Source organism: Anopheles gambiae, chromosome 2 (genome assembly GCF_943734735.2).
Source record: "Anopheles gambiae chromosome 2, idAnoGambNW_F1_1, whole genome shotgun sequence".
NCBI classification, from domain to species: domain Eukaryota; kingdom Metazoa; phylum Arthropoda; class Insecta; order Diptera; family Culicidae; genus Anopheles; species Anopheles gambiae.
The window spans coordinates 90,330,108-90,354,332 of record NC_064601.1 but is presented as its reverse complement, the minus strand read 5'-3'; the positions used below and the strand labels follow the sequence as shown (position 1 = coordinate 90,354,332).

General features: G+C 45.3%; 1 protein-coding gene across 3 annotated transcripts in view; it reads right to left on the bottom strand.

The window, feature by feature from the left end:
- The window catches only part of LOC1276475 (acid sphingomyelinase-like phosphodiesterase 3a), an 83,090-nt gene that overhangs the window by 24,129 nt on the left and 34,736 nt on the right, over positions 1-24,225 (bottom strand). For all 3 annotated transcript variants that reach the window (XM_061647901.1, XM_061647900.1, XM_061647899.1), the window contains exons 3-4: positions 6,805-6,873; positions 3,929-4,088 (exon numbers count right to left, since the gene is read on the bottom strand). In XM_061647901.1, the coding sequence (XP_061503885.1) occupies positions 3,929-4,088; positions 6,805-6,873 (229 nt within the window). The remainder of the gene's footprint in view (positions 1-3,928; positions 4,089-6,804; positions 6,874-24,225) is intronic.

Below are 24,225 nucleotides of genomic sequence, written 5' to 3'. Positions count from 1 at the left end.
TAGGTGACATCATGCTTGAACGTCTCACTGGGAGACTCGTTAAGTGGGTGTGAGTATCGTGTGCCCGGTTGATGGCAAAAAGGTACGCAGCACATAGTAGCACCGGCTCCAGTTGAGAGTAGATTTTATGATTTCATTGCATCCGGGGTTTTTTGGAGCTGAGCCAAGATTAATTTTCAAGCAGCATTCTAGCACGAAGGTGAAAATGTATCTCCAGGGATAGACGGCGGGATATTAAACCTGATGATAACATTAAGAGGCTATACTTGGTGTGTGCGTGTCTGTGTTTGTGAGCGTGTTAGGCTTATACAAAATAAATGAAGATGAAATTTCTGCCACTTATTTCATTTCATCCTTGTCGTATGCCCGTACCTCTGCGCACACACGCGTTTCACTTCAACCTGTATGTCTTCTCGGTGCTCGGTGATACAGTTTTGCTTGAGCTAAAATCAATAAATAATCACAAAATTCATTTGTGCGAGCAAAATAAACCGATTGCGCCAAAAGGTAAACAGAATACATTCCGCTTCGATTTTGATATGCTGCGCTACTACAGCTATTTCCCAATAACTTCCACTAACCCTAAAGCACTAACCAGGAAACAGGGGTTCGAAAAAGTACACCGGCAAAACGAGCACTGCCGGTGTGCTTTCGCTTTCCGAAGAAATATCATTTAATATTAATTGAATTTCACCTTGAATCGAAGAGGCGTATTTCAAAAAGTCTTGCGTCGTATGTGTGCCGAACGGTTCGGCTGAAACACTTCGAGCTTTCCGGGGTTGCGCTTCTATTTGGCGTTTGTCTTGCCTCGGAACGAGCAGGAAAGCGAGCATGCCGAAGGGAGGGAACTTTTGCCGCTTTTCACAATTCGGCGAAGAGCTGGAAAAGCCTTTCTCTTCGAAATGATACAATTCATGTGCCTATTTTTTTGCTTTTGCTTCTCACTACACCACCCGCTAGAGGAGTTCCGTTGTATCGACTCAAACCAAATCCTTGTTGTTTTTAGTCCTTCCTACACCGACGCTCTCACATGCGTGCATTTACGCAAGCAACGGAATTTCTATCTCTGTGTGTATGTGTGAGTGTGAGTATGTTTTTCTGGTACACAGGGTAGGTCGAATTACCGGCTGTGTACGGGAAGAAAATTGCCTATCAAAAATGGAATACACACTCAGGATTTATTTCCCCGTTTCCACGTTTTTCGTACACCTTCCCCGGAACAGCCCATTATCTTGCTCCGCTGCAAAGTTCGGTCGATAGCAAATTCCGAGGATAATGAAAAACCAAATATCGAAGTCGAAGCTATGGCGAGACAGTCACACGGAGGCGGAGAGAGGATGGTACACATGGCGCTGGGAAATGACGATGTATGTATGGAATATTTATTTGAAGCATTCTTTAAGCCCGAGTGAGCCTTCACTCTGAAGCTGGCAGCCGTAGTCGTTATGGGGAGCCACATTCCAACAGTGGCAGAGTGAACATGTGATCATCTGAAGCATGATTATACCGTGTGCTGATGGTGTAGTTCAATTAGGCGGAGGATTTGGTGCAGTAGAGCATATCATCGAAGGAAGAGGTGTTTGATGAACTATTCAAGCGTAAATAAGTAAAGTAAATATTGTATTGCTAGGTGCAATTGATCGCTGTTTTTCATCGTTAAATATTATGATTTATTGGAAAATTTATTCAGGCATAATATTTAAAGATGAAAATTTCTTCAAGCTATGTGGCTTAAGCAAGCTACATGGCAATTGTTTTTTAACCCTAATTGTCCAGGTTGGGTTGAGATTTTTCAGCACCAGATTGATTGATCTGTCGTGGTTGGCCTTTCTTTTTACTCGTCAGTCGACTCACGTTCAAATGTTTGATCCATGAAACCATATTCTCTGGTATCGTCGTAATGATTATTTCACAAGATCACCTTTTTGCGTTTTGCATCCATGCTTGCGTTTGTCACGCGGCACTGATAATTCAATTTTTTGCGCTCATAAACATCTCCACCATCGGGCGGTGAGTGTACCCAAGACCTCGGATGTAATCGATGGTATGCAGCCAGTTCTTCCACGAATCCGATAACGAGCTAGACAGAACGGGATCTGGGAGCATTCCCCCCCCCCCCTCTATTCTTCTTTTGTTCCTTTGCTGTTACTTCCCCTCAAACACAGCTCAGCCATCACGTTCACCGTTCGTGCCACACAGCACGTTGAGCGCTTTGAACTTTTGTCCCGCCCGTGATTGTACGCTTCCTCGAAAACCGAACAGGCCAGCGGGATCAAAACCGAACGAATGGGCGACGGGATTGCCAGTTACGTTCCTGCCTGTACAGCGCGATACGTTTGAGAAGCAGCCAAGCGTTCGATCAAACGTCACTGTTGTGAGGCGCACTGTTCTTTTTCTTTTTCATTTGGTTCTTTTCCACATTCCCCACCGCCCCCCCTAGGTACGACACAAAAGGGCTAACGCGATCGAATGCTTACACGCGTTTGCCGTCATAGGCGAGCTGTCAACAATCGTGTGCGTGCACAAGTGGAATAAAAAACGCCACACGCAGCGTCAAGCATCTTTCTAAACGCTACAATTTCTAAACGCACCCAAACAAAATGGTAACACTTCCCACCCTACCCACCCATTTAAGGCGGGTATAATTCACCCAAATGCTACACAAAAGCGGGAACGCACACGGGAGGAAAATTGTTATCATTCATATCGCGTACCGCATCGCGCGCGGCATTATGTAATTCCTGATCAAATATTCAAAGTCGTTTGCGCTGAGGCATGCGACTAAAGTGCACAAATACGGTGCTTGAAAGATGGGACCGGGAAGCGAACTGGGAAGGTCAAATGAATAAAATCGGTTATGCTTGAATCGATGGAAAGACGGCGTTGAAAAAAAAAGTCGCACGAAAGCGACGTTCCATCGATTGCGATGGGGTGGATGAAGCAGTCGGGGAGGGGTAAAATATGAAAAGAAAATTCATTCTTCCTTAGAGAAAATTTCATTCTTTTTTTGTGTGCTTCCCGTATTCCCGGAAGGCAAGAAAAACTTTCCAATCTTTAGAGCGCTGCTCGAGTGCTGGAGAAAAACAACGCTTAGGAAGAGATTTTGAGCAGGCAACAAACGTTAGCCCCAAAGAGCTGTGGTGCCGAATCGACCTGCCAATGCACTGGCATTGATTTGATTTATACTGGTCGAGATTTTATAGCGATTGTGGGCGAATATTAATAACATACCCGGTCGGAGGGCACCGGTTTCGATTCATTTCCCGTATTTTTTTTGCCACACACTCACTCTCCTGGTGTGTAGCAACTGGAATAAAAATAAAAAAAAAATCTGCCCGGAAAATCGAACTGTGTAACCGTGTAAGCGTGGCGGTCGCGCCAAACACGCCAACACACAAACAAAAAACCATATCACAAAACCCTCCCCAAAAAAAAAGGGCAAGTGTGTAAGAGAGAGATTACGGGAGGGCACCCTCTTGGGTTACCTCTCTCTCTTCCTCTTCCTTCTTCCACTTTGGGGTGCTTTTCTTGCAAGACATCATAAATTGTACCGACTGTCGATAAATCACGCGCACTAAAGTTTGGTCGAGCAGCAGTCCTGCCCGCCATTGGTGTCCCTCTTTCTTTCGATCGTTGCCTCGTTTCGAAAAGCAGTTTATGGCCAGTAACGGCCATCCCGAAATGGTCAGCAGAAGGCACCAAAACAGAGAACCAACCAACACATACACAAAAAAAGAAGTATTTCTGCCCTGCTTGATAAAAAAGCGAAACTCCGGAAGACAAAAAAATGCTTAAAAATGGTGCTTTTCTCGCACCAAAACTGCGGGACAATTTTTAGGAGCGACCAGAACAGAACCAGAATGGGAAGAAAAATTCCAACCCCCCCCCCCCCCCCCCCCCCCTCACTGATGGTCCAGTTGGCACTTACCCAGTCCACAGGACAAACTCGACGTTATCACCTTGCTTGGACTTCATGGCTTGCGTGGCGGATTCCAGCAGGCTCCATGGGCTGTCGCACATGTAATCTCCGTACGGGCCCGGGCGCTTGGCACTGGCTGTGTTCGAGTGATGTTCGTTAAGCCAGCAACCTGCGGGAGAGACGGAATAATCAGCGTGAATGGGAAGAAAAAGGAAGTGTACTGCTGCTGCTTCAAGGAAAAAACGAGCTAAAAGAGGCAAAGAGAGACAGATACAGTGGGCGCCCTCGTACGTCGGGCAAAAGTTTTCTGCGGGAACGAAGAACGAATCCAAAATCCAAACCCCCATACGAACAATGCAAAAGGATTAGCTGGCAAAGCTGCAACTGAGAACGATTGCAGGCACCTTCCACACACACATACACACACACACGTCGTACGAGTTCCTTGCGCCTTGTAGCTGTCCCCGCTCGTTTAACAGCGCGGATGTGAGTGGAATAAAGCTGAGCTGTGGGTTTTTTTTTGTTTCTTTTTTCCCTCCCATTTTCGTTCGTGTGCTGAATTTTTGGGCCTTTTTCTATCAACGAGCGGCCCAAAGATGGGGTCTATAATGTGGGTGAGCCGGTAACAAAAAAGGGAACAAAACTCGGCCCCAGCCCTGCCTTTATTGGATAAAGTCAGTCGCATTTCGGGTTGCCAAAGTCCAAACCAGCAATCACGCAGGGCGCACCAGAGTTTTGACAATGGTGTCCACTAGTCCCTTGTTTTTTTTTGCTGTTCAACGGGTGTGTGTGTGTGTGTTTTTTATACCGTCCACCCATAACGCGACAGCCTTTCCTTGTGCCTTTGAGCCGTTGCAAAAGTGGAGATATGTTTCATTTCGCTTGCTAAATTGTTCCACCCAGACAAAAACCAAACTCCCCTATTTTTGCTCGAACTCGAACTCAAATTAGGTCAGCCCGGTGAGATTTGCAGACATTGGCACGGAGAACGGGTCTAGCGCACGCTGTCCAGAAGAGATATGAGTCGGTGGTAAGGCTGACAAAACTTTATCCCACCGACTTTCAAGCTCGCGGCTTGTTCCCCCCCCCCCCCCCCGGGGCGGATCGAGTACATTTCTTGCTGCGACTAGCTGACGGTGGGTTGAAAGTAAAGCTAGAGTTTTTATCATCTCGTGAGTGTGAGTATGTGAGTATGTGTGTGTGTGTGTAGCTAACCATGCGACTTCTGTGTTGCACTCGGAAGTAGTTATATGTGTAATGGTTTTATTATTAAGCTAGCTACTGCCAAACCGAAGACTGGCCGTCTCTTAAATGGTCTGTAGGGTAAAAGGGAAGCTTTGGGATTTATGGTGAAATGGAAATTTCATTTCCACCTCAAACAACCATCGCCTCCACCCCCTCCAGAGAGTGGTGGGATGCAATTTGCTGCAAAATTGCTCTAATAAAGCGGTTGTCGTGGCATGCGAAGCTTGAAGTGCAGATTAATATTTAAATATGAACGTGGCATGGTGTTATGGTTCTATTTTAGCTCACGATTTGTTTTTGCTTGTGTATATGTGTGTATGTGTGTGTGTTTCTGTCCTCTTTTCGGGGTCAAATGTGCGATATTAATTTGAAGTGTTAATGTCAGCGGTGTATCGTTTCGATTTAATCTGCACTATTTAAAACAACCCCTTTTCGATTATCGATCGAGTAGGTGGGGTGTGGCAAACGAATGTTGTTGAATTGAACGGGAAAAGGGGGGTTAAAAAAGTGTCAATTTTGCTACACGTGCAGCACCCTGCTTGATTTGCCCGGTGGGGACGCCTGGTGGCTGGTAGATTTGGGACCTGTGGGCTGTGCTGTGGATAAACCACCGTTTCATTATTAGTTTAGCTTTTCAATTATGAATGCGCGCCCCGAACACCCTGAATATGATTTAATAAATTGAATTTTATACAGTTTTTTTTTCGTTTAATTATTATTTTGAATGTGTGCACGTGTGGGTGTTTGTTGGTTTAGACGTGGGAAATCAATAAACTATGGGCGTTAATTGCTGTTAGGGATGGATTTTTTGGTGTGGTTATGTTGCATAAAGCGTTTCAACAGCAATTGATTTGAGGGCAAAACTTATTTATTTATTTGTTAAATGAATATTTAATGGAAAATATACCAATTTATTCTTGAATTTACTTAATTTTAATTTTAATTTACAAACGAACGATTGTTTGTTCAAATCTATTCCCGCGCTGTATCCGTTCCATCCACCTTCTGCACTGCAATAAACCACTTAAAATCATTCTAAATAGCAAGCAAGCTTTACACAATCTCAGGCACTTGTGGCACGGCTCGCAAAATCGTTCCCGCCGGGTTCCGTTCCCATTGTTGTCCCTTAAATCACACATAAAAAGCAATAAAGCATCGCAAACCCACATCCTGGTATCGGCATGCTTGCCTTATCCAACCGTCCCAAAATGGGATTCCACTTGCTTTCCAAATTCCTTCGATTACCAAGTGGCCCGAGCCAGCATTCCATGAAAGCGTTTTGCATATGTTCGTACGCATCTTGAACGAGTGGCTCGCACACCCCGAAACCGTACGCCGACGTCCTTGAAGGGCAAATAGAGTGTTGTTATCGTAGTGTGTAGAAGCAGAGCAAACACACATACACATACAAATGGAGCGTCCTTCTTGGGAACAACTTCAGCGCACCATTATTCCTGGGTTGTGCGTGAAATTTGTGTCAACGGTAGGGGAGAAAACACGCGAGCCCGGAAAGCATCACGCAGGTACCAAAGGAAAAGGCAAAAACGGACGGAAAAGAACATGGACAGGAATTTGCAGATTGTCAACACGGGGCAACAAAAAGGGAAGTGAAAAAATGGTATGGGGAACAGTATACTTACTGCGAAAGATATCGCCCTTGGTAGTGTAGTACGTATCCAGATGTAAATCCGTTATGTGCCAGAAGTAGCCTGCAAACAGAACGGAAAATGGGAAAAATTGAGAGTTGAGAAAAAAAGTTAGCACGTTTGTTAAGTACGCTTTACGCAAAACAGGAATGGAACGAAACACGGCAAGGTAAACTGTAAATATCGATGGAACAAAAAAAATGGAGAAACGATTGATAAAACACCATCCACAGGAGGATGCAGCAGTGGCAGCAGCAGCAGCATGTTGTGATGTACCCCACTGGTCGACTGAGCTAACGAGAATCTTATTTATTTACTTTCAAAATGGAAAGCACTGCTCACCGCTTTCCCCTTTCCGTTTTCCTGACAATTGCTTGTTATTTATGTTTCTCTGGCACTTCTGGCGTACCAGGTACACTGCTAAGCCCGTTGAATCCTAACCTAGAACGCAATGAATCGATTCGCAACCGTGGGGACGGGGAAATATAAATCGTAACGGAGTCTGCTACCAGCAGGTAAATAAAGGAAGTAAAATAAATAAATAAACGATCCAAGCCCACACTCACACACACACTCTCACACACCCAATTCCCAGAGGGATGACGTTCAAGGCTGTCTGTTCTGTTGTGCTTTCCTATTCGAGCTCCAGTAGTAGTAGAAGTAGACAAAAAATGGTTTCCCGATGTTAAACTTCTTCAGCTTGTTATAATTGGAACTCAATATCAACTGATAGCGGGCTTCGATCGATCCGTTTCCGCACATTCCATCATCTCGTTTGTTCGTTTTCCGTTCGCCGGTGGAATGCCGCTTTTTTGTGAGTGAGTATGTTGTGTGCAGCATAAAAAAACACGGAACCCTAACAGAAATGCTTTCTTTGCGAACAGTGAAAGGTCGAACAGCGGATAAACGCTTAAATATGCTTTCGTTCGTTCGTTTGCGTTGGAATTTTCGGCTCTGCTACCTGGGCAAGATGCTCTGGCACGAAGATCGAGATATTCACCACATTCGAAAAGGCGCAGAAGTAGGGAACCAACCGAGGCGATCGAGTTGAAAGCATTTTCCCGCCGGCCATGTAAGCCATGGCGCACGGTTCTGGTCTGGTCTTTGGAGGCTGAACAAAGAACCGCTTAAGGTGTATCGTGTATCGCGTCCGTGCGTGTTATGCTGATACCGATAGGCAAAGAGCGGATGTATTTCTCACCCTTGTCGGGCCGAGGAGGTAAACACAGACACACTTAAACTGGAGCGAGCGGCATACTTCACAACCTTTCTCGAGAGCAAGCAGTGTTCACATTTCATCTTTTTCACAAACCCAATCACACACACTCACACACACACACATACACACAAACGGACAGGCGAACAAAAAGGATGGAACACAGACAGCACCCACTTGCAGCATTCATCGGTTTACACACCTGATCGGGGCTACATTATTGATGCAAGCTACCCCAGGCCCGGGACACAGACGACGGCGTGAAAAGGGGTCCGGTTGGAAAGGATTTTATCGTGCGTCCCTTTTCCATAAGACGTTTCCCAACCCGTTTCCATGACAAACCGCCTTCCACCATCCGGAACCGTCGATAGCAACGGCAAACCTTCACAAATCATGTCGCTACCAGCAGCGGATCCATTTCCCCCCTGTTCGTGGCGGAAAACCAGCCACCTCCGTCATACAGGTAGCAGCGGCACGGAGATTGATCGAATCGCTCCGAGCGAAGCTGGGTGACTGGGCGCGAGGGATGAAATGTAAATAAAGACTATGCTAACCAATTTGTTCATCGATTTTTCCTCCTTCAAGCATGGGCCAGCACACGGCCTCTGCCACCATGGTTGCTCGTTCGCGCGAGATAGGAAAGCATTAAAGTGGTTCCTGTTTCCCTACCGGTTAGGCGATGGTTCTGCCACCGTATCTGCAGGCTCTACTTTTTTGTTGTTTTGTTTGGCAACACGTTCGCTTACACTCACACCCGGTTCATCGTGATGAGAAAGCAGCCAATCGCTTCATAGGTGAAATCAACCATTGTTGTGCTTTCGCTTTTCGCGCGTTGCTTGTCTTTCCAACACGCGTCACAATCGGGTTGGGCACAGCATTTGTTTCTCTCTTCCTTTTGTTGCTTCACCTTTTACACGTCTAACGTGGGCACGGTTAGTGCAGGACGACCACGAATCGCGTTGCTGCGATGTTTACGGTGTGATGGTGCCCTTTTACTTACATGGTTCCCTGCGATGCGATGTGGAAGTAACACAGCGAGCGGATACCGTCAGAACCGTCTCGCAGATTTAGACTGGTTTGACTCGGAGTGAACCATTTCGGCGTTTGCTCGTACACCAAAAACGGGCGAACGGGTGGGAGATGTTATGGATTAAAGTGTTAAATCAAATGAATGGAGAAAAAAACGACAGCGGCTTCTGGTGCTGTTGACTTTGGCAAAGAAAAGGTAGGAGAGGAGAATAACATCGTAACGTAAAGAGGGTACAAATCATGGCTCAGGGCTTTGTTTCGTTAGAATGATTGGTGGGCTTGTACATGAGCGTGTGGTAGGATGGGAAATGAAAGCTTGACTGACAGCAAAATCGATACGCGTGAATTGAGCAACACGCAGTTTTACGATGTGATAAACTTTTCACTCATGGGCTTGTGTGTTTTCATTTAGTATGTTTTAAGGCTCAGTAAGGTTGGAAAAGATAAGTGAGGAAAAAAACAAACAGTTGTAATGCAAGTTGCCTATTTTTGGGAGTTTTTAAAATAGCGTAAGGTGTACTTCATTTATCACATGCGCCTAAATGTATGCAATTTGCAATGATTTTTAAAGATTTATTTTTTTTAATAACGGTTCATTTCAGATACATATTTGACGATACTTCCCCTTAAGTGCTTTTTGTTCTGTTCATTAAAGTAGATTTTAACGGTTCGCTCACCGAACATTGGGCGTTCGTTGAAATCAAACAGTATTGCATGTTAATGTTACATTAAACGACACGAACTTTATGCTTTCCCGTCCCCAGGGATAAGAGGAATAGCGTTACATACGTTCGTATATCACCAACACCAGACGGTGTCCTAATTTTTCTTCTTTTTCTTTACATTGCTTCATTTCATAACGCCTTCTTTGGAGACAGACAGCCAGCAGTCCGTGCTTAAGATGTAAAATATGTCTATGTGCACCATCTGTTGGTTGGCGGTATTAAAGCACATTTATCGTGCCGGGTGTGTTGGTTGCAAATGAGCATCGTTCACATCTCCTCTTTAGCATGGTGCTTTAGTTTAAGACTTCTTTAGTCTTCCTATCAACTTGCGTTGCTAGTAAATAAGTATCTAAACCGAAGAATTTAATTTGTTCTACGATTTCCTTATTGTGATCTTAGTGATTGTCATTCAGATCACAAATGATTAAAAGAGCAGGTAAGCGAACAGAACTTCTTTTTCTGTTTTGTTTGTTAATCTAATCCAATTTTGTGCCTTGTGGTTTGGTTCAAATGCTTAGGACCCTCGACAACAAACCACCGTCACGGTGTTACGATCCGCTTCAGTCGCATTGTTTGTTATGCGGTTTTCTAAACTTAACCTAGCTAGAATTCGATCGACAAAATTCACAGAAAACCATCAACTAAGTATGAGCTTGCACGGAAGCGTGTCAAGGTTGCTCTTGATGAAGTAGTTCCAGGAATGTTTCGTTCTCGGTTCCAGAGAACTCCATAATTCCCTTGTTATGTTCTTTGCCTTAAAGTATGTAATTGTATATCACAAAGGCTGGCGAGGTTCCATTTGTAGCTGCGGCATTATTTTCCCTTTGTATCCATGCACTCTGGAACGCGTGAAAAGTTCCACAATCACGTTTCAAAAGTGTGTTTCAACAGATAGACATGACACATTCTGCAACGAGGAATGTTCACCTCCATTCATTCGCGCCACAGGTTTCACATTCCGGCTAGGGGAGTTCGTGGAAAGTTGATTAAACATCGACAACCGTGTGACAGTATTTGAAGTAGAATATGACAAACCGGAAGAGCGGCGTGTAATGCCAGCACAGCTAAAGCTCACACTTTCTTGCCACAAAGGTGTGGAGCTATCGCTTATCTTCTACTCAGGAAGCTTAGCTAAATATATATATGGCAGATGAAGTTGTCATTACTGACGCATCCCGGAAGCAGCAAGACACTAAAAGGAATCCCGCCTTCCGGAGGTACTTTAATTATCCTGTTTATTTCCTCGCACTCGGTGTGCTGCTGCAGCAACGACGTGTAAGTCTGTAGCCTCTGTGCTGCCCTTCCGGCATCAGAGCACCGGCATTATAACGAACGTATAGATGATAGAGCCACTTTTACGATCACATTTGCAGACGCTGCGATGTGAAGACTGATTTTTAATCTTCTTTTACCGCGCGTTAGATAGAACGGATGACTTTTAACGGCGAAGCGGATTAAGCGTTAGTTGGTAATGCTTGAAAATGTAGGCTGTTAGCAGCAGGATTATTAGTTGTAGAATTGAATGCATTCTGTGAAAAAATATGGTTCCATCAACCTAAAAATTCAACTGTATTAAATGAAGTTTGGATTTCGAAGAATCACTCATCGTGGCTTGTGGAAACATCAGATAACTGCACTCGTACCTACCACAGGGAAATAACGTATCGCGTCCATGTTTAGTATCTTCAAATCCCTGTTCCACATCACGAGTCATAAAATGCATGCTAGCGCCATAAGAACACGACCTCCAGCCATGCTTAGCCGTAGCTCGTACGATGAACATCGCCATCATCATCATCATCGTCGTCGTCGTCTTCGCCGTCGTCGTCGGCTTCATTTGAGCACCATTTCCAACCCATCAGCTACTATAAGGCTGACTGTAAGTAACCTAAACGAACCGTCGACGCTGCTCACACGTGTGCTCTGTGTGTGTATGTACTCAAGGTCTTCCCGGGGCGGATCATTCCCGTCCATAAAGCGACCACGTACCGCTCAAAGGCTCACTATCTCACCGGGCTGTCCGGGTAAGAGATTGGCATTTCGGAACGGGTGTGCAGATAATACGCCATCCTCAACCTCTGAACCGACGGCATCGGCACGGTGCGATACTATAGCGCACTGTATCGCTGTGTGGTTCAAGAATCGAGCCTCCAACCTACCCCGGGAATGCATCGTCTACCGTCGGCGATGCACACGGTACCTGTCCTTACCTTGTCACCTCGTAAAAAAAACACATACACAGAGCCAAAAAAAACCTTCACACGAGCCGAATGCCGATGGCTCACCGACGTTAGATGATGATGAATAAAGGGAAGAAGAAAAAAATGAAGTCGCTTGTGTACGTAAAAATGGAAATTTTCATCAACCTGCTTCGGCAGCACACCGAGGACGAGCGTAACGAGCTTATGGTAGAGCAACTTTGTTATGTCGAAAAGGATTTACACACGCTGCGCGCGTCCTCCCGTGTGAGCTCCTGACACACACACACACACACACACACACACACACACACACACACACATACACACACGCGTACAAGGATATGAGAAGACGAATCGACCTTTTACTATACCTCTCTATGGCAGCAAAATGGGTGTGTTATGTGAGACGTGTGGTGTTTTTTTCTCTGTTCATTCGTCCAGCCAACCTTTACCCCTAAATGTATGCAACGCTAAAAAGGGTCAGGTGGTATAAATTTTGTGCAAAGTGTGCGAAAGTTTGTAGGAGAATTTATGAAACCATGAAACCCACTCCGCCATTCCATTTTCCAAAGCTTTTCATTGCAAAGAGCACACACACACATGGACGCGCTCTGTAAAAAGAAAACAAGAAAAACCACAACTTAACATCTGTTCGGCTAGTCGTCGTCGTAGTAGTGATGTGTTAATTCCAGCTCGGATAATCTGATCCGCTTAGTTATGAAACGATCCCTTTTTCGACTGCCGGAGTTGTTGCTCCCGGGTGGGGCCGCAGCCGAGCCCTCTTGCTACTGTGTCTGCGTTCTATGCTCCACGGTCTGTTCCAGTCGGACCAGTTCGAACACTGGGAGAGGACACTTTTCACGATTCCAAATGGGCATTGGGCTGCTGTCCAGCTGGCCAGCCCTACATGAGTGTTTGGTTTTACAAAATAATCTCGACCTCTTACACTCCTTCCTCCTTCTTCCTTTCTGCAGCTTTTGGCTTTTGGTGTGGCGGTAGCGTTTTGTTTCTCGAAAAGAGCAAGCAAAAGCCACCCTTGACCCCCTTCTGGACTTGGAAGTCATACATTTTCGATGAGAGCAGCTTTCGAGTTTCCGAAAATTAAACCCCGGGTATGTGTGCCATTTGCCAGTTACTGTGTGTGCGTGTGTGTAACTGCGAGTGCAGTAAATTATGACCTAAGCTAATTTGTCCAATAAACTTTTCCAACCAAATATAATCTACCGGTCCCTTGGGTGCCGGGGAGGATGCGGGATTAATTTAACGAATGCGCTTCCACGACACTTTCCGGTCCGAGCCTGAGTGTGTTGCTTTGGGGGTAGGAACGGTCCAACAATTGCCTGGGCTGTGCAATTATTCCACACAAACACACACTAAGGACGTTCTTTTGTAACGCTCGTCCCACTTTCCCTCTCTTCGTTTCGGGTCACGCTGTGAACGGTCTGTTTGGAATGGAGAAGGAATAAATCACTGCACCAATCGTTTTCTCGTTTGACCTCGAATTAATGCCACAAAATTGCCTTCTTTCCAATTCCCTCCGGTGGAGTGGTGACGGCGGTGGCCTTCTTGACCGTTTTGCTGATGGTTGCTCTGGTTCTGGCTGGACTGAAATTTTGTTCCAACAAATCTCTGGTTAAACGTGTAGGTCAACTGGTTCATTATCGAGAATGTGTATGTGTGTGTGTGTGTGTGATGAGTCGTCCCAATCCTTTCTTTCATTCATCCTCACATGCGAACACACCAACCAAGTCGTCGATTGTTTTTCCATCGCATGCCCAAAGAAGGCAGGAAAAAAGCTATCGGAAAGACTAGGGAAGACGACACGCGTTCGGTACGGAATGGATCGAGGTTGAAGTGAGCACTGCATGCTGAATTAAAGACCTGCAAATCTGAAACCTCAGACATGCACTGGTCTGGTCGGTCGGCCAACCTCTTTACAGGCAGATTCAAGGGGCAGCAAATTGAGATGGGAATCGTGCCATGAATGGAAGACCTAGAAAACTGGTCAGATTTTCTTTTCAGCCACATACACACGCGCTCACTAACCCTATTCAGACACACATCTAAACGTGTGTAGTTGTGTGGTAGCATAAATGGAGGCGCAGTCCGACAAAAAAAAAAGAAAGGTACAAGAGTTACATACTGCAGGATCACTCACGATGGATGCTCTACTGCATCATGCATTGGTTTGGTTCGTCCTTTTTTTCCTACTCCACCCCTATGGCTCTGTGTGTGCCCTTTTGGATGCACAGTTTTACGGTTCATCTTGTCCCTCTGTCCCCGGCTACTGCCTGCTTCGTTTACTCACCCCATTCGATGGAGTTAAAGGATTCACCTATTACGGAAGACAGTGCTGCAAATGCTGACAGCAGCAGCAGCAGCAGCGAGCCACGCTTACATATCCTGTATCCTTTCGGCCAGCCGAAAGCTCAGAGTCTACGGGCATAAAAAATGGTAAAATTTAAAGCCTACCACACCAGCACGGACATTCTATATTCTGCCCACACACACACACATACTTACACACAGCCGTTGTGCTTGGCATGTGAGTAAAGAAGGCAGTACTCCGGTCAGGTTTCGTGTGCTTTTTTCGCCCCTTTACCCCACCATGAGTCAGCTGAAGGTTTCACACGGACGTGAAAAGTGACTGCAGAGATTTTTACGTTAGAAATACGTTTCCTTTTTTTCCACTCGACCGGGTTTCGTTTCCTTCGTCTCACACACAAACACACACTCCGTCCCTTCCATTTTGCACATATTTTGTGTTCCGTTCATTTGCACCAGGAATTCGTTTAAGTCATCGTGTGCTTGTGTCTCTGTGTGTATATGCTTGCCGACAAAAGGAGTGTTTGTGTGTTTCTTTTGGGTGGTTCAGAGTGTGTGTGTGTGTGTGTGTGTGTGTGTGTGTGTGTGTGTGTGTGTGTGTGTGTGTGTGTGTGTGTGTATGTGTGTGTGTGTGTGTGTGTGTGTGTGTGTGTGTGTGTGTGTGTGTGTGTGTGTGTGTGTGTGTGTGTGTGTGTGTGTGTGTGTGTGTGTGTGTGTGTGTGTGTGTGTGTGTGTGTGTGTGTGTGTGTGTGTGTGTGTGTGTGTGTGTGTGTGTGTGTGTGTGTGTGTGTGTGTGTGTGTGTGTGTGTGTGTGTGTGTGTGTGTGTGTGTGTGTGTGTGTGTGTGTGTGTGTGTGTGTGTGTGTGTGTGTGTGTGTGTGTGTGTGTGTGTGTGTGTGTGTGTGTGTGTGTGTGTGTGTGTGTGTGTGTGTGTGTGTGTGTGTGTGTGTGTGTGTGTGTGTTTATGTATGATTGTGTGCACAAAAAAGACACGTTGCGAAGGGGAGCCATTTTTCTGCAGCGTCAACGTGTGTGTGTGGGATGGTTTGGCTTTCATGCTCAATTTAATTGATACGACAGCGACAGATGAACATTTTGCCTGTGCGCTGTGCGGGTGTGGCACATTTGTCGTTGTGTAGCCTCTTACTGTCATTGTTGGAACGCTGATGAATGCTTTTTATTTCCACGTGATGTGGTTAGTATCCTTGGGGTTTGTAGGTGTGTGTATTTAGGGAGTGTATGGGAAGTATTGAAGCGCAAGTCTGTGGACAAGACATTTGTCAGAAAGTTATGAATTTGTTTTGTTAAGGTGTGTGTTAAAGGCACATTTTTATGTTAGCCTTGGTTTAATAAGAGCAAACCCGTTACTTCATTATTTGAAGGTTAACAAGTAAGCTTTTGCAAAAAGCCTGACGATTCTTGTTATTTGGTATAAATAAATTCTAGTCCGTTTTTCCCTGAGATGACCATAAATGTCGAGCCGGTGGCGACCTTCTTTGAATATTGACATAATTCTTGAAATATGCAATTTGATAACATACGGCTGGCAAAATAAATTAGCCGTTTATTTTCCCTAAACTGAGCATTCTACTCTTTAAATTATTTAGTGAACTGTGCGCCTAAATTTATGCAAACAATATTTAAAATTAAATGAGTACATTAAAAACACAAACTGCACATTCTAGCATACATTTAGGCGCTCACAAACAACTAATCGTCCAGCCAGGAAACAAAAGTACACAAATATGTTCCAACATTTTCCACAAATATTTGTAAAGGTCATCACATCACATTATTTAATCTGCCCAAAATAATCTTCAAACAAACACGCCGTTCCTGGTACGGGAAATGTTTTTAAACCTAACATATTTTCCACGAACGCCAAACAATGCGGGGCAGTAAAAATATCGCATAAACGTGAGCGTCTTAGCATCGCTTGGTGTTTACGGGTGCAAAAAAATTCTACCACTTCGTTCCGGCTGGTAGCACCCATCATACCATCGTACGTGTCGCTATTACCTCAGCACCGGCCTTGCACTTGACTGACCGGCGCGCGATTTTGCCAACAACGTTCGTTTGATTGCCACTGTCGCTGAAAATGCCATAATTATTCACCATTCCACGCGAATGGATGTCCTAAAGTGGAGGAGAGTAACGAAAAAGAGAACAAAAAATAAAAGAAGAGTAACAGTGCCCAGTGCCCGGAACGGGAGACAGTTTCCCTGAAAGCAACATCATTATCGCACTCATCGTCAACACAATGTCATCATTATCGTACCGCTCCGCCGGCAGGCCCGTTGGTGGATCGTTCGGTGCGCCTTCGGGCGCACACTCTTGCCCAATTATCGAGCCTGACGATGGATGGCTTCTTTCGGGGAAGCGTGTGGCAACGCCACCCTGGCCCAGGAAGCGCACAAGAAGAGCTACGAAGCATTCCGTCACGATTTAGATCAACGACGATGATGACAACGGATGCCATCAGCGCGGCATCTTGACGTTTCGGCATAACGCAGCTCCCTGTCCGGAGCGTTTCCTTTACCACGGTTTTTTTTTGTTTTCTTCCTTCCTTTTCCCGGTTCGTCAGAAATGGAGCAAAGCGCGCAAAAATGTGATCCAAAGGAAATCCTGCCAACGCGCCCAATCGAAGCCAACAAATTACGCAATTAATAATCTTGTCTCATAAATTGTGCGCTTCACGATTTCGAAAGCAGCCCACGTTCACGGGGAGACATTCTTACGAGCGGGGCGGCAGGGCAAAACTGGACTGCAGGACCGGCACTGCTCTCTCTCTCTCTGTGCACCATTGCGATAACGTACAGCGGGAACGCTGAACAGTTCGGGCCTATAAATAACGAGCATTTGAATAATAACGGCATTAGAGAATCAAATTTGAATAAATTAAGAAGCGCACATCAATCCTGCCGGCCGAGACTGGAACAGGCTGCAGGAGCTGAAGAGTTGGACGTTCGGTCGTCGGGAAAGCCCACAGCACGGGTTCGTAAAAGTAGATGATGAATAAGATTGTCGTCTCAGCTTAATAGGAGAGCGTGCAGTGCAAATAGAACCGGATCGGTACGCCGGGCAGGATGACACTCGTTGTAGACACTCGGGGAGAACTGAGACCCGACGAGCAGATCGTTTATTGGCCAGTTGCTCGAGTATCAAGTGTCACTTAGTGGCTTCCGAGAGTGGGTATCGAAACCAACCAGACCCGCCTCGTTCGCAATCGGACCCGGGTTGGACGTGGCCGGGTGGGATGTATCCACAAAAATGCCAACCCTCGGTACGGCTCAGCTCAACAGACAATTCGATTAAACAAAGATTACGGGGCCCGCACTAAGCCGTGACCGGAGTGAGTTTATCGGGGATGTTATTATTGGGCACAGTGCTTTATCTGGTGTGCCGGCAGTACACATGCCAACCCAATTTCCTTTCCCGGTGTACCGTGGCAGGGCTCCCGGGAGTCCCGGGATGGCTCCCACAAAACGGCAGATGTGAGGAAGGTAAATGAGAATTTGATGATCTTGCGATTGTTAGCCGAAAAGGTTTCTGGAGGTATGGCTCGTCTTCAGATTTCGTCTAATAGCACACAGGTCCTTTTCGAGACGAGTGTAGACGATTGCAAACGGAACCCACACACACACACACAAATGCCAAGGTACAGGTGAGTTAGCACAACCGGCACGGTACGTGTATTGATCGACCTGCCGGTAGGAAAATCTCGATCCCTCTGACGTCTTTCTTTTGTTCTGTTCGACAGAAGAAATTGTCAGCTTATGCCACAAAACGGAGCTTTGGGGTTTGTTGTATGAACAACAAAGCAGCGGAAAAGCATAACAAAAAAAACAAATGCAACCAGCACCGACTAACATCTCATCTCCCCATTCCGCATATCACCCCGGGAAACAATTCCCATTCTCAATTCACAAAATCGAAACGTAAACGAGACCGGAAAATCATCGTTTCGCTGATTTTAGGTTTTTGTTTCAGCTCCTGCCAGTGTGCTTTTCGTGCCCTCGTCCCGCCATCCTCAGCGTGGTTTCCACCGTACACCGTACTCATTTTCCGGCAAATTGCAGAGGTCGTTCGATGGCAGCAGATTGTTATTTAAATCAGTTTCCGCCTGTCACCGCCTGCCCGGCGGACTTGCGATGGCACAATGGCAGGCACACAGAACACAGGAAGGGAAGGGACGCCTCTCGCAAAAGAGGCCTCTCCGTGTGCGCCTGTGATGTTGTGGTTTTGTTTTTTGGTTCTGTCGTGTTTCGTCTTTTCGTGGTATGTTTTTTTTTCTTTTTTTGATTCTGTTCCGAGCCCTGAGCATGAGGACGCACTCCTGTGCATTGCGGACAGCTAGTGCGACATGCTCACTGTTTGTCTACCACCCCGGGACAGAAGGTGGGACAGAGCGAGAGACAGAGAGAGAGAGAGAGAGGGAGAAAGAAGGTAGTATCGTTTTCGCAATGCCACATTACCATAAATGGGTCGAATAGGTTTGAATGTTCGGCTCATTGCACGAAAGTACACTTGCTGGCCCTGACGGCGCTGTTCCACAAACCACGAGAGTGCCTGGTCGATTGTTGATTGTTTCTCGGTGTTGGCGGCTTTCGGTGTAGCTCTTGTTGTTGTTGATGTTGTTGCGTGGTGGAGCGATCGTTTTTGGAGGGGGCAGCTGAGTTGCTTGACTGGGACGCTTCGTTTGATGGTTCCGTTATTGATGAGCCGAAACAGGCTGGAGGCATACATTACTGATGAGTTGTTTTTTATTATTATTTTTTTTAAGGAAAACAATCAGCAGTACGTGGTGTGGGAGTTGTTGACCGAGTAAATAGTGATGTATTTTTTCACTAAACAATCGAATCAAAATAGGGCATCTAACGCAATGTTTGTTTTCCTTCCCCTGTAGTTATGTTTTCCACAAGTTACTGCGAGGCTAAAATGAATTATTCAACTACAGCCGAACAAGAGCTTAAGCCTTGCTTTATTTGTATGCTGTATATTGGTAATTGGTAGAAATTTATTTTTAATCTCCTATTATAATTCATTTTTTAACGAAAACAACTCCTCCATTGATCATAATTAACCCACTTTTCGCTCACTCATTGCCTTAAAGCACAATTTGAACTGATGCTCCCGTGAAACGCTTTCAATTTTGACCTTTTTCCATTGCAACGGAAATCACACTCCCTCACACCCGGTATCGATTGCATCTCAGTCGCCAATTTTCCCCCACACCAAACAGCGCAATCAATCAATGCTATCAATCAACGTCATACCCGTTTCGGGGGCTTTTGTTTTTCGATCGTAAATTTATACTTTGCTCGCCTCATTCTTACGTTTGGTGATGGTAAATATAATAATTGAGTGTATGTGTGTGTGTGCTCATACTGTTTCTGCTGCAGGTCTGTTTGAAAGGAAATTAAACAAAGCCAGCGTCGCAATGAATGTGATAAAGAGAGCAGCGTGCAACGCTGAATTGAAGAAATAAATTGAGCAAAAAAGGGACCATGGACCAGATAAAAACATCCCCCGAAAATTATAAATCTATCTGGCATTGTCGGTTGTGCCAACAATGATTTATATCACTTTTGGTTGCACTTTAAACTGAATTGTGCGGGATGGATTATTTATACTTCTTTTCACTATCATGCAGTGCTGCAAAATGTCACGAGTATCACGAGATTTTTATCAACGAACACAATTCACATATTCGTGGTAGCTTGATGTTCATTGCTGATAGTCAATAAAAGGGCGTCATGACATGCTGAACACGACATGCGAATTCTTGAGTCAAATGCGATACTCTGACTGACAAGTTGAGCTTAATGCCGGCGCAAGCATAATCATGTGTTTTTCTGGCTGTGAACAGTGCCTCCTAATGCCACTGTTTCAATCACCAACACTGTTTTGATTATCTGTCGGGTTAAACAGAGCGAGAAAACATGCTCATTTTGTTTCTTGGAACCACTCGCACGCACCGCATATCTCCCATAACCATCGCGATGATGACCGAGTGAAAATGTCGCGACCAAGTGACTGACCAAGAGTTGGTTGCACACAATGTCACCAAGCATGTGATGGTCGCACCAACTGTTTGAGGCTTGCCTCTGATTTGTCGCCTTCAGCCGGAATTTGACATGACTATGTCAGTGACATTTTGCTAACCTGATCACAGCAAAAAAAAGTCATGACATAGTGACTGACCAAGCGATGGTCACAAACATGGCATGAGCAGGTATTGGTCACACCAACCGTTCTGAGTATCACCACTGATAATCACAATTGAGTCCGTGACGCTGATATGGATATTGTTACAGTCAGATTTTTTATGACATTGAAAGTGACATTTTGCAGCACTGCTAACATGACTGTGACCGGGAATTTGGAATGGTGTAGTATATACTTCCGAAACCGTCCATGCACACGAATATGTTGCACCTCAACACATTTAAGGCTTTCTAATAAAGAAACTAACCTTAAAATTTATAATTAAAATTGAAAGTCAAACACGTTTTAAAACGAGCGTTATAAAATTTCATGTTATTCAAAAGTAATTTCTAGCTAAAATCGTAACCACTTATTGTTAGTACCTGGGGACAATAAGTCATCGAGAGCAACTCATTCTTTTAGTGCTCATATCGATCAATTTTCCCGTAACACTTGTCATTGCATTCTCTTGTCTGATCCTCTGCCTGTCATTAAACAGGGACTTTTGCATGTGGTATCAGTTGCAACCATACCAGCAAGCTATATGAGATGTTTCAACGGAAATCGCGCATCTCTTTAGGTAAAAGTATAAAAACGATTCGTGAGTAGAGGATAAAATCGAAATTGTTTCCATTAATGTCAGCCGGGCAGGAAACATAGTTCCAATCTGCCGCTGCTAATAATTGATGGAACGTCCTGTGAACGGCGACAGATAGACACCGTTTCGAGAACCATTAAATTTGTCCTATATAGTGAACACTTCTCGGAGGACAAAATAGAAAAAGAGCAACCTGAAAAGCTCACAAACTGCTCTTCTAGAAACGCACAACCAAACCCGCTCCGTTTCTCAATACGCTGGTGGGGGGGGGGGAAATAATACCAATCCAGGTGAATATAAAACGAGTAGCATGTACAAGCGCATAAAAATGCAGCATGAGAAAGTGCAACGCTGGTACCGCACACAGCTTTCCATACGCTCTTCAATGCCGGGGGAAATATTCATACCGAGAATGTTGCTGCGTTCTGGTGGTCCTTTTTCTCTCTGCTTCAGCCATCATCACATCCATTAGCAACGACTCGCTAACATTGTTACCGCGACAGATCGACAAGTCATTCCGTTGCAACAAACGTGTAGTTCGCGCTGTGCCGTGGATTAAAAATCTATTTCACCTTCATCAGAAAAAAAAACGAGAACAAATGGGGTTGCTTTTTTGTGTCCCCAGTATATGCAACAGCGGTACTCGGTTCGAGGGATGAAGCAGTTCTGGAAACTGTCACAGATGTACAGATTGTTCATTTCAATTGAAGTTAGCTCTAAATTTTCAAAATTTTTGTAAATCTAAAAAATGAAAAAAAATGAAATGACGGTTTTTCACAACATAAAAATAAACATTTCCTATACTTTACATCTAGAACATAAAAAAGTGTTCTTTTTGAAGGATTTAAAACATCACTAAGTTCATTAAATATTCCTACAAAGTTATTTTTTAATAATAAATTTCCTTGAAATCCCACACACTAGCCTTCATGAAAGGCTTTAAAAACCAGAAAAAACATAAACTTCATGACAAATTGATGTATTGAATAACCATTCCGCCACTGCTGAAGTGTCCTTAGTGAGCTTTCTGCACTCTGTGTGCTTAGCACCATGACAGCAGCGCCATATCGCGTCACACATGCTTCACACATCTGTCAAACAGCAAGCTGACAGTGTTCGGTGGCGAATTGATCGAAAATCAAAAGATACGACCGTGTGATTTCACATGTGTCAATCCAATGTGTTGTGCAGCTGTCTGACGGTTTGGCCTATATATTTTGCGTATTTGGTCGACAATGATTGAGATAATATTGATTATTTGGTTTTTTAGGATGACCTGACTTTTATGTTAAAGCAAAATCACAAACAACAAAATCAAATCACGAGGTAATGATCATTGAGAGGGGTTTAAAGATCAGTACAATGATCCCCCAAAGCAGAACGTTTACTGTAATGATGTGTAATCGCTGCCAACTTTTCTCAGATAACAAAATAATTGAAACGCGTCCCCAAACTTCCAATAACAGTCGCCTCCAACATCATCGTGCGTGTCGAACAATTTCCAAGAAGCAAACAAAAAAACATCTACCTTTCTCCCTTAGGAGTTTAGCACAGTGCAAAAGCATCAACAAGAGCACGTGAAGAAAAAACAACCTACCACACCAAAATTGATAAAAGCTCGTAACGCTCTCGTACGCGACAATGTCCCCGTAGTCTGTGCTGGTCATTGAATGGTAATCATTTCCATCGGCTCGTTGCCGCGCACGTACGAACATAATCGTCACGGCGAGTACGAGACGGCGGCCAAAAATTACCGCCAACTTGACGCGTGCGGAACGCGTTCGACGGCAGACACCCGGACAAGACCGAGCCAATTGAATGTTTCTATGTGCTGGTGTGTCGCAACAAAGCACCCACCTCCCCATCGGAAAGGAAGCAGAACAGGGCAGGAAGCGAAATGTGTTCTCGTCATCACATCGTTGAGATAAATACCGCTTCGGAAGGGACAAATCGAACCACCGCGCACAAGAAGTTAATGGGAACGTGCCTGAAACGAGCGCGCCTATTGATTGCGGGTGGGCGGGCGGGGCACGGGCAAAACACGAGTTCAGCCCGGAAGCGCCAGGAACTGCGGTGGCAGCGGCGACGGACTGGAGCGTGAAGTGGAAATAATGTCACGGTCGGGTGGCACCAAACCTCTTCCCCTTGTTCCGTTGCGAACTCGCGGGAAATCCGCACGAGCACAATCAGTTTCCAGGCGCTCGAAAAGGAATGAAAGAGATTGGGGCGAAAAAAATGGAAATTGAAGGGGGAAGAGGGAGGAGGAAAAGAAGGAGGAAGTGGAACCGGAAAAATCAAAAATGAAAATCGAGCAAGCACGAGCGCAACATCCTGTTCCGTTCCGTCCGCGACGGCGGCCGTGTTTTGCATTTGCGCAACGGGCACGACCACCATCACCACTACCACCACCTCCACGAACCCGATCGCGAGCGGAACGAACGATTAGAGGATGGCAAATTATTTTTTTCCTGCTCGTTGCCAATCCCTGGCCATGCGACAAACGAAAATTGTGAAAATAGTTATGCACCGTACACAATTAATTTCCGCTCCGCATAAATAGTGACGCAGGGACAACCGTTCAATCCGTTCGCTCTCAGGCCGGGCACGTTTTGCGGCCCCCGGGCTGGCTCAGCAGCGTGGGATTTGTTCTGTCACTGGGGTTGAAAGGTTCGGTCGCCTTTTGTTTTTTTTTGCTTTTTAAATGTTCCACGTTCGCGAGCCACAACTTTTTCTTCTGCCTTGTTTTGTTTTGTTTGTGACAGAGCTTTCCCGGGCACTAACGCTGCAAAAGAACATCCGCCAACGACACAAAAGGTACAAAAAAGCGAACCAAACAAATCACAGCATCGATGAGCGGTTGGACGTGTTGAGAAAATGTGGCAAAACTGTCCATTTCGAGGCCGAAAAAGCTCGTACGCGGTCGCCACACTGCGCGCGCTCTAAACGGTCCCTCCTCTCAACCACGTTAATGGTGAACAATCACGCACCACCGGACCTGTGTGGCAGTGTGAGGGATGAGATGCAGTGTGCCAGGGGAAAAATCCCGTTCCTTCTACCTGCACGTTGTGGCACGTTGCTGTGGGACAGGAGATTGTTGGAAAGTTTTTCAGTTTAA